This window comes from Arachis ipaensis, chromosome B7 (genome assembly GCF_059453495.1).
Source record: "Arachis ipaensis isolate K30076 ecotype BB chromosome B7, ASM5945349v1, whole genome shotgun sequence".
NCBI classification, from domain to species: domain Eukaryota; kingdom Viridiplantae; phylum Streptophyta; class Magnoliopsida; order Fabales; family Fabaceae; genus Arachis; species Arachis ipaensis.
In genome coordinates, this window is record NC_142442.1 from 4,444,562 (window position 1) to 4,456,400 (window position 11,839).

The 11,839-nt window shown below is 26.6% G+C and overlaps 1 protein-coding gene and 1 non-coding gene across 2 annotated transcripts; one reads left to right on the forward strand and one right to left on the reverse strand.

Annotated features, from left to right (window-relative positions):
• Positions 1 to 589: 589 nt before the first annotated feature.
• Positions 590 to 749, reverse strand: LOC148550191 (U1 spliceosomal RNA). The gene has a single exon (XR_015895425.1). It is a non-coding gene; the product is annotated as a U1 spliceosomal RNA (small nuclear RNA).
• A 7,059-nt stretch (positions 750 to 7,808) lies between these two features.
• Positions 7,809 to 11,428, forward strand: LOC107608933 (phytoene synthase 2, chloroplastic). The gene is made up of 5 exons (XM_016310720.3): positions 7,809 to 8,385; positions 9,312 to 9,362; positions 9,951 to 10,123; positions 10,234 to 10,469; positions 10,881 to 11,428. Exons 1-5 carry the CDS (start codon positions 7,992 to 7,994, stop codon positions 11,248 to 11,250), a joined length of 1,224 nt encoding a protein of 407 aa, XP_016166206.1. The 5' UTR covers positions 7,809 to 7,991; the 3' UTR covers positions 11,251 to 11,428.
• Positions 11,429 to 11,839: the final 411 nt, after the last annotated feature.

Below are 11,839 nucleotides of genomic sequence, written 5' to 3' on the forward strand. Positions count from 1 at the left end.
ACCAATTAATCAATAATTTCAAACAAAAAAGACAAAACAAAAAAATTTATATCGTATGAATTAGTATTATAAACCCCTGACCAAAAAGAAAGATTTAGTATTACAAACCAAAATCAAGCAATGAACTACAGTATTTGAATTTATTTTTTGTACTTCCAAAGTCAACCATTTTATTGGTAATTCCAAAATCAAAAGAAATCCCACCAAAGTTATATATTAACACTTATTTAACGTACAATTGTAAGACTTGGACTCTATTGGACTCTGATTAAGTAATAGGTATTATTTTCCTGATGGAACTAACAATATAAATGAAACTAATTACATAACTTGATTGCACTTTGCTGTAGGTTGAGAAAGTTTTTTTCTTTTTTGGACATAGAGTTTGAGAAAGTTAAAAAAAAAAAAAGAGTAATCACTGAATCGAGACAAAAGAATAAAAAATTACTCAAACGATTTAGGCCCACTAGTAGAGTTACATACCTATAATAAATTGGGCTCATTAAAAGAAGTTCAAAGTACAAAAACCAAACGCTCATTGTAAGGCCCAACAAAAAGGGTCTAACAAATAGATTTGAACTAGAATTGGATAGGGGCCGCGCGAACGCAGGCCCCACTGCCACAAATTATGATGTAGGCTCCACCACTTGGGTAGACCTTAAGCTGGCACCCTTTCCAAGTGCAATGAAAGTCACCAGCCTAGGCCATGGGCCTTCTTGATCGCCCATTGACCCCATCCAGGTAAGTATGTTGCTCAATTCCACACACTTCATTTTTATAACTCCACCTTCTATACTCCCTCGTTCTCCTCTTCGATGTGAGAGCCTTGCGTAACCCAATAGCAATTAAGTACCCTGTTCTACCATGGATTACAAAACACATTAAGTTTCTCACAATTAACTTGAACTAATTCTTCTGTGATGAAAACTTAATATCGTCATATATAAGTTTAAAGTTTTAAATTTATATATTGTATAAATATATTTAAATTTTGAGAAATAATATATTTAAAGTTTCAAATTATATATTGTATAAATATAGTTAGTCTTTTTATACTGTATAACTGTCTATTATTGATTCTGAAAAAAATTCAAGTTTTAATCCCTACACTATCTTGGAGGGCTATACTTTATATTAACTTTTTTAACATAAAAAATTTCAATACTGATTCTTTAGATGCTAATGAGTCAAAGAATGATTTTTAGTGAATTTTTAGAAATCGTTTATTGTTCCATTTTAAATTTATAAGTTTATAAAAATATAGATTTTCTGGGATTTGAACTAAAACACAAAAATTAGATTTCTATTCTTATTCGTTTTGATTTTTTTGATATTTTATTTGAACTCAGATAGGGTATTTTCGGGCAATTTACATAAATAAATTGTTTGCCTCTCAAATTTACGCAATTATATTGTTTCAAATATGAAGACATTTTCATATATTTATAGAAATCGTCACTGCCAGTAGCGGTTTACCAAAACACATAATTCACTATAGCCAGCAGCGGATTATATGTGAATGGGGAAACACAGAAACCGCTAGAGGCTGTCGCGGTTTCTGTTTATTGATGTTTGGCCATAAACAGCTACTGGCAGTAACGGTTTATGTGTATTGGGACATGTGCGTAAACCGCTGGAGACAGCAGCGGTTTACGTTGAGTATGGAAACAAATAGTAAAACTAATATTTATCTAAAAAAATAATTACAAAATAAATAATTAATGGTATATATTATTTAAATAATATCATAAATAAAAAAATTTAATTTATCATTTCACAGTATAATTTAAAAAATATAACTATGCATGTAATAAATTTTTTATTTGTATTTATTATTAAAAGTGAGACCAAATTACAAATAAAAAAATACAATACTCAAAATATTAAATTATAAATTGCGTAAATAATATATATTTTCTGTAATTGTAGAAACTTTTTGTTAAAATTATATTTTATTTAAATATTTAAAAAATTAAAATAAAATTAATTTTAAATTTTTAATTTTAAATTTTAAAATATAAATTTTTATATATTTATTAAATCTATATTGATAGAGAGGTATAATTATTCTGATAGATATTAGTAATTTTATTTTTTTAAATTTATAAAAATAATTCATAAGAATATAAAATTTTATCAATTAATATGTATTTAAAAATCATCTTTAAACTTTAGCCATATAACTCAAAAGGTCATTGCATTTATATTTTCTAAGATTTTAAAAAATAAAAACTATTTGTATTTTATAGTTGATTGATTGGATAAATAATAGTGATAGCATCATAATTTTGATGAATAAAATAGAAAATATAAATATGTATGTAATAATTTTTTTTTGTATTTATTATTAAGATGAGGCTAAATAGCAAATCAAAGGGTGAGTACTCACAAAGTACTAAAATATATAAACTAAGACTATTTTTTTTTATCTTTATCCCATCTAAAACTCATGAATGATAGAATAATTTATTTTTAGTAAAAAATTCACTAAAGTATACATTTTTTTTTAAAAAGTTACTTTATTTTTTATCCATATAAATCATATGATTGCAAACAAATATATACTCAACGTAAACCGCTGCTGCCTCCAACAATTTACGCACGTGTCTCAATACACATAAACGTTACTGCCAATAGCGGTTTATGGTCAAGCATCAATAAACAGAAACCGCAACAGCCTCTAGCGGTTTCTGTGTTTCCCCATTCACATGTAATCCACTGCTGGCTATAGCGGATTATGTGTTTTGATAAACCGCGATTTCTATAAATATATTAAACAATGTATTTACATCTTCATATTTGAAACAATTTATTTACGTAAATTGGCCTTTATGTTTTAAAGTTAATAATTAACTTAAAACTAATAAATGTCAATAATTTGTATCAATACTAAATCGAATTAGGCTGATTCGATTTATTATATATGTGTTGTTCAATAATAAATCGAATCTAGTTGATTCGATTTATTACTCATTGACTATATTTTGAATATTAATCTTTAGTAATTCGAATCAAATAACTTCGATTTAATATCATAATGTAATTCGAATTAAATCAATTTGATTTATATAAATATATAAATTGAGATATTTATATAACGTTTTTCATTTTAGAACTATTAAATAATATTGATGACTCCTTAATTTATTTAGATTACCCTTCATATGGTCATCTATATAAGATTGTACTAAAAAAGGAGGTTGATTATTATCCTGAGAAATTGAAGGAAGAAAATAAGATTATTATTACTGTTACTCTTTAATGTTTTGTACTTATGTACTTATGTTGTTGGAAATAATCATCATCTATGCTTATGGTTCAGTTTCCAAAGTCACATGGAATGAAATAATGGATGTGAATAAACCGCGACTCCCTTCCATGTTTTTTGGTTTTTTCATTTAAAACCTCTACACCTTATAAAACCAATAAGTTTAGGACTGAAGAAATGTCACCATTATCCAAATGTTATAATTGGATCGGATAATTAATTAAATATCAAAGATAATTGTAAAATTTTTAATAATATTAAAAACAAAAAATAAATTTTACCTAATTATATAACTATTATAACCACTATAATTATAGTCACCATATACCATGCAACCTTTTATCACATTTGTCATTTTTTTTATTATAAGTCTCCATATGTATTGTTAGTTGTTGATTTTCCCTCTAGTGTCTAAAAAATCTCTCATATCATGGCACCATAGCTTGTGCATGTTGGAAGAGTCAAAATTTGAAAATGTACTTATTGAATCTTTGTTTGATAGTAATAGCAACCCTTTTTCCATTCCCTTTGGCTCAGAATGCCAACTGTGGCCTTATCTCAATCACGTACTTGTCCAAATACATTCACCACAAAAATCATACCAAAAAAAAAAGGGACTAAACTAAAGGACCTTTTCAGATTCCAAAAGTACATGAAAGCATATCCTTGAGGCTTAAATTTCATAAAAAAAAATTCAAGTGGTCGGTTCACTCGTCTGCTTAAACTAGCAAATATCGAGGGTTTAAAACTTCGAATTTCGTATTGTGTATACAGCAGTTTATTAGTTAACAACAAACTCTTAAATTAAGTTTAGATCCGTGATGAACTAGTCGTTAAATTACCAATTGAGAGATACCGTGAGAAACCGAAAAATTTTATAAGGAAGAATAATACATGCATATATAGAGCACCAAGCACCCAACTTTGTGAGACGACACTTCAAATCAAAATCTTAAACTATGCTAAATTCCATGCCTCATAAATGAAAATATATATGTTTCTTTCAAACAATTACTAGCCGTCTACTAGCACAAAAAATAATACTGAAGAAAGCAAATGTTTTGATTTGACTGATTTCTAAGTAGTAATTGAGATTTATAACTTTTTTATAAGATGCAATGTAAATCATATTATATATTGCAATAATGATGAAATAATAAGTCTTAGAAAAAATGGTCATTTTATCAGCATGCTTAAATTTTGGATCTTACTCTATTTTAATTATATTATGCATATCTAGGAAGTCAATTTTTTCAACAAATATCAAATAATTTTTTTAAATTTTAAATTATACCTTTTAAATTCTAAATTTTTAAATAAAAAAAATAATTTTATAATAAAATAAAATAAAATAAAATAAAATAAAATAATATTAACTAATTAAAAATTAATTTTTTATACCTATTCTCAATTTAAATTAAAAGTTAATTTTTCTTCTGATCCTGACTATTTACTTGAAAGACAAAACGTCTTTTTGTAATTTAAATTTTTTTAATTAATTTTTAACTATCTAAATAATTGATCTAAATGATTCTTGTTATTAGACTAAGTGGTTCTAATACAACAGCAATTAATCATTTACAAGAATCGCTTATATTAGTTACTTAAATTATTTGAGACCAATTAAAATTTTAGAATTATAAAAAAGTGTTTTGTCTTTCAAATAAATAGTGAACGACAAAAAAAAGGTCATTTACTCTAACATTTATGCATGCATGTAAATAATTAATTGATTTGCATGGCTAAAAAGGGTGTGGCCTAAAAGCTTGAAGAATGAGAGGCACACACGCAATTGCTTGAATCTTAGGTTTGCTTCAATTTCTGCCACCACTGAGTTATTATCAACTTCCTCAAATGGTGAGGACACAAAAATGCACGTGATACTGTGTTTCAATTTTTGACTTATTTCCCCTCTTATTTAATTTGTTACTCCTAATAAGCTAATTTTAAAATAATACATAACTAAAAAAAAAAAATTTGAAGAGCAAAATAGTTTGTGTGTTTAATTAGTTTAATGATCCAGATATATTATTAATCTTTTAAAATAATTGATTATTTCTTATGTCTCTTTCAAATTAATTATTTCTGAAAATCAAATAATAAAATAGTCAAAATCCTTATATGATGTTAAATTTAATGTATTTATTATGTGCGAATAATTAAAAATAAAGAAAAACTCTATTATATATTGAATATATAGATTTATTATTATTGTTGAGATGGTGGTAATAATGGGGTGGTTGTAGACTTGTAGTTGTTGAGGTCCTTAATTTATAAAGGGAAAGGAAACTATTTTAATAAATACATTAAATAAATTGAAAGTAATATAAAAAAAATAATTGTTTCAAAAAATTAATAATCTATTAGTAATGTTGTTTTGTTTAGTTAATAATCTGTGGGTAAATTGTAGAGAGAGATTCTATTTTACTTGTACTTATTTTATAACCATTCTTCTTTTATTATATTTTTATTTACTCCTCTTAAATAATTTTGTAATAATGAATCAATGTGAAAGAAAACAATATTCTCGTTCCATACCATACATATTGCTACGTAAATATCCGTTCCAAAATTTAAGTTGATAAGAATAGTAAAATATACATAAATAATTATATTTTTAATATTTATCTTTTTTAAGTAAGAATAATTTTTTGTAGGTCTTCAGTTCCATCCCTGGGCTTATTAAATATGAAGCAAGTTGCAAATGAGAACCACATGGTCTTGTACTTATTATATCAAAGCGGTTCTGGATGAAGATGAAGATTACACAAAAAAATTAGAAGAAAACAAAGTGCGTGGTTGACACTTTGGCAATGGAAGTTCTTTTGTGGATTGAAGGCAAGCCATGTGTTAGATTAATTTGGAAAAGTTAACGTAAGAATTTTACAATCCCCATGTCTAAATAGTTTGGTTGTCATATGATAATATACTACCTCATCACTTGTCGTTTTATTTGGTGTTTAATTCATGTCCATGCATCATGTGCTACGTCTATACTTGTTAATTGCTCTATGTGCTTAATTAATTTTAGAAATAAGAAATTATTGATTTTAGAAAAAATATTTAAAAGGGTTAATAATATTTCAAAAGATATCTTAGTTGATTTTAGGGTTAATACGATTTTGGTTTTTAAGATATAAGCTGAAAATGTTTTTTGCCCTCAACCCTCTTTTTTTCTTTTTTATATATAAGATCGTCTCTAAGATTTAAAACCAAATTTTAAAATTATTTTTTTTCTTAAATATTAAATTTTTGGACTAAATTATTCATAACAAAAAAATTATAAAATAAAAAATAAAAGATAAAAAAAGTGTTAGTTTATGCTCCTATGAAGTAGAAAAGAAATAAGAAAAAGGGAGAAGAGAAGAAAAAGAAGAAGTTGTCCACAATAATCCATCTTTGCATTGGCTTTCGCTGTCACCTCTGTACAATTTTGGTCTTTAAGGCAAGGACAATTTTAAAACTAAGTTAAAATTTAGGGACGATTTTGTATGCAAAAAAAGGTTAGAGACAAAATTTTTTTTCGAAGGGATCAAAATTGTACTTAACCCTTGATTTTATTTGTTTGAACATATGTATGTATGTGTATATATGTATGTATGTATGTATGCATAACCATATTAATATAATCATATGCATGTGTTCCTGAGCTTGCTACTGTCTCATTAACTTGATATATTATATATGTAATAAGATCCCAGTATATATGCCATCTCATCAGTTGGGATCAAATCTTCTTAGTGTTGGATGCATGGATTCCTTTTTCTTTTTTTTTTTCCCTATACTCTCACTATTATAAAACCCAATTTTTTTTATTTTTCTTTAAAAATTTATTTGAAAATAATATATTGTACCAATCAAGTAGTCTGAATATCATTTGAACCCAGTTTAAATAAATAACTTAATTAAACTTAAACAATAAATACTTATATTAAAAGTAACTTATAAATAAGTTATTTTATATTTAATTTTTTAGTCTTAAAAGTATTTATTTTAAAAGAAGAGTGATAAAATAATTTTTATTATGAGAGAAGTAATTTTTTTTTTACTTCTTCGTAATATAAGCACTTAAATAACTTTTTAAAAAGTTACAATTTGATTTTAAAAATTGTACTAATGCAAACATTAATACTATAACTTTTCATAAATAAAAAAAAATTACTTTTGAACCTATCCAAACAGACTCTTAAAATTTTTAATATATATATATATAAGAGCAGTGTAAATAGTAAATATATTAATGCATGTGTGATGCTGGTAGTGAATAATGAATATTTATTATTATTATTATTATTATTATTATTATTATTATTATTGAAGAGATATAAACCATACAAGTAATACTTCCAAGTATGAAAGCAAAAATCAAAATATTGGACCACATACACATACAGGGTACCCCCTTTTAATTTCTAGCGTCAATTTAAATAAAAAGGCCAAAAAAAAAAGTAGAGAAAAAAGAAGTTTATGAAATTCAGGATTATTAATTACTATGCCACTGTCCATACGTTTACATGTGTTGGCTAAGGTTTGCAATCACAAATGAAATCATAAATCACAATTTTTATTTATTTTTTATTTTCAGTCCTCTCTCTTTCTCTCTCTATATGTATATATATTGAGAAACATAAACATAGTGAAAATTTAACCTCAGAAAAACAAGTACTAGTACATTATATTCTCAAAAAGTAACTAATTTTTGTGAAAATTGAGGAATTGAGATATGTCAACTACTACTTGTGTTGTTGTTTGGGTGAGTTGTGGATCCAAATTAGAGAAAATTACAACAACAACTCATCAAAAAAGTGTTGTTAAGTGTTCTAATAACAATAATGATAATAACAAGATGAGATTCACAAGTATTGGTTCTTGTTCTTCTTCTTGTGCTCTTTCAAGTGCGGCAGTGGCAGCATCAGTGCCTTCAAGATCATCGGAGGAGAAGGTGTACGAGGTTGTTCTCAAACAAGCAGCACTTGTGAGAGAACAGAGAAGAAGAAGAATCATTGAAATTGATGGTGATGATGATGATGATTTCATGAGCAACTTGGATCTCTTGAATGCAGCTTATGATCGTTGTGGTCAAGTTTGTGCTGAGTATGCTAAGACTTTCTTCCTTGGTATGTATCAACTTGCTTAATTAATTAATTAATTACCTTCATTTTTCATATTATTTTCTTTTTTTTTTAAATTATTATTTTTCTGAAAGAAGAAGAAGAAGAGAATTTGTATTGAAACAACTAAATTTATATACAAATATATAGTGATTGATTTTGGTGTATTCAGTAATATTTTTTAAATTAAAATGATTGTTGTGACTGTGATTCTGAACTGTAGTTTAATTAAAATAATGTATTAATTTGTCCCCTACACACAGTTTAATTTCTTACAAAAGTTTATACAGCAGAATGAAGATTTTGATTGATCATTGAATTAAGATTTAAGAATAATGAGAAAATAGTCTTGTAGTTTTCAAAACTCATTAATCATTATTTCTTACGTATATTTACAATTTTTTGAAAGCAATACATAATTGAGTTGCTGATAACTGTGAAATGAAAAAATCTTGATATAAAAATTTAGGTAAAGTTAATAACTGAAAATCGTTAAATTATTTAATAAGTTTGATTAAATTATTATTTAATGACTCTTAATTATTAACTTTACGTAAAGTTTTTTATTTTAATATTAAATTATTAACGTATATCCTTAAACTTGTTTAAAATTAATCACTTAGTGATCCATAATTATTAATTCAATTCCATAAATAGCACTAAGAACTACCGCTTTTTAAGCACGTTGTTTGTTTCCTTTTATACATCTTTAATCAATGCATTTGGATACGCATACACTTCTTGCTACCCATGTTAGTTGATTTTGATTCCATTTAGATTATTATACATAAGAGTTTACCACTATGTCCTCGTAAAATATTATAATAATTGACATAATTTCTTATTCCAAAGGAATAGTAATTAGTGTAATTAGTTAATTGGTAACATATGAAGTTGAGTTATTGACCTTTTCTTTTCCCTGCAAATTATAGGCACACAATTGATGACCGAAGAACGCAGAAAAGCCATATGGGCAATTTATGGTATGTATATATTTATTTTGAAAAGAAACAAATCAAATAAAATTTGTCTAATGAAATTTTTATGTTGAAGCATTTTACCAAATTCAATCATACTAAGTGTATACAAAAAAATTAGCCACTAAATTAATTATCTGTATAAAATATATATTGGAATACAAAATATACATAAAACAAAAGTTAAATGACATCTATTTTATATATAAATTTATTGTAAGGTGAAAACTCATGTGCAGTCGACTTCACGTGAAGTTATATCTGAGAGCGTTAGATGATTTGACTAATTTGACTAAATTTTAATCTAATGCTTTCACCTATCAACTTCACGTGAAGTCGACTGCACCTGAGTTTCCACCTTATTGTAATTGAAGATGATTGGATTTTTATTATTGAAAATAATAACTGTTCACATAAAAAATTAAATTAATTTTTATGTAAAAATAAGAATTTAATTTTTATACATCACATAATGTCACAACAGTAAAAATAATTACCTTTACATTAACAGCATGAATGATCGTCTAAAAGAACGAATATGATTGCATGTGTAAAACGCGTTATTGCATCAAAATTAAACTCGTATTGTTGCAGTGTGGTGCAGAAGAACAGATGAACTAGTGGATGGTCCAAATGCATCACATATAACTCCAACAGCATTGGACAGATGGGAGCAAAGATTGAATGATGTCTTCCAAGGTAGACCTTATGATATGTTTGATGCTGCTCTCTCTCACACTGTTTCTAACTACCCTGTTGATATTCAGGTAATTATATAACTACTACTTCACTTAACTTATTAATTACTTCTTGAATTGAAGAAGTAGGAATAATACTGAATGAATTTGTGTGTTATTGTGTTTGAATGAATATGTAGCCATTTAAGGACATGATAGAAGGGATGAGAATGGACCTAAGAAAATCAAGATACAACAACTTTGATGAGTTGTACCTTTATTGCTACTATGTTGCTGGGACAGTGGGACTCATGAGTGTCCCTGTTATGGGGATTGCACCTGATTCTAAGTCTTCCACTGAGACCATTTACAATGCTGCTTTGGCACTTGGCATTGCAAATCAACTTACCAACATTCTCAGAGATGTTGGAGAAGAGTAAGCTTCTCTTCTTTTAACACTATCTACCATGTACTACCTGGTTGTTTACCTTAAATGTTCGATTTTCGGTTAATTCAATTGAACTGACTGATTTAGTTATATTTTTATAAATATATATTTTTTTGTTTAATTTTGATGCATCTGTTTTTTTAGGTGATCATTCAGGTAGTTAACGTAAAAAGTAGTTATTTTTGCTTATGTAATATTATTTGTGTAAAACTATTTTATACTGGCAGTGCATCAGAATTAAATTCTATATTTTTAATTTCGCAGTTAATTTGTTTTGTTAAGTGCTGACATGAGAATGACAAGATGAAATGTTGACCTAAAAAAGTGGCAAGTTAATTAATTAAGACTAAATGATTGAAAAGTGGAAGAAATTGAAAGTGAGTTGGATAATGATTGTAGTGCAAGAAGAGGAAGAATATATCTGCCACAAGATGAACTAGCACAAGCAGGGCTATCAGAAGAAGACATATTCAATGGAAAAGTAACAGATAAATGGAGGAACTTCATGAAGGGACAAATAAAAAGGGCAAGAATATTCTTTGATGAGGCAGAGAAAGGTGTGTCAGAGTTGAACTCAGCAAGTAGATGGCCTGTTTGGGCATCATTGTTGTTGTATAGGCAAATCTTGGATTCAATTGAAGCCAATGATTATAACAATTTCACAAAAAGAGCTTATGTTGGACAAGCTAAGAAGCTTTTGTCACTACCTGCTGCTTATGCTAAGGCTTTTTTAGGTCCTCAAAAGTTGACTAAGATGATCATGAGATGATCATCATCAACATAATAATTGTGTCATACCATCATATCAGTTAAGTGTTTTTTTTAATTATGTTTGAAGATCTCATCATGTTCACTAGACTTTTTAGATAGCTACAATACAAAATGTGGATACTTTTGAAGTTAGGTTTGTATACATATCAAGCAGAAAAGAAGAAGATTATATTAAAGTGAAATAATCCATTCATTTAATCATTTTATTTGCAAGCATCAATTGACACTGTTCTTCAACTCCTCTCCTTCTTCCTATATTAAGAAATTGATCCTGACAAAAACAAAGAGACATGAAAGTTTATAAAATGAAAAATCTATTAACTTAAATATATATTGAAAGTGAGTTAAACAATATATGTATTTATATATAAATACATAATAACTGATTTGATAGTTAATTTTTTGCGAACACATAATATTTTTATATATATAATCTCAATAAAGTGAAAAATAAAATGGTATATAGGGAAACCAAAAAGAAGTACTAAGAATATGATTACTCATAACAAGGTTTTATGCTACTCTTTTTCCTCTGCATCTGGTTGTTATTTAATTATTTTTTTCTTCTTTTTACATGCCAAATGGAT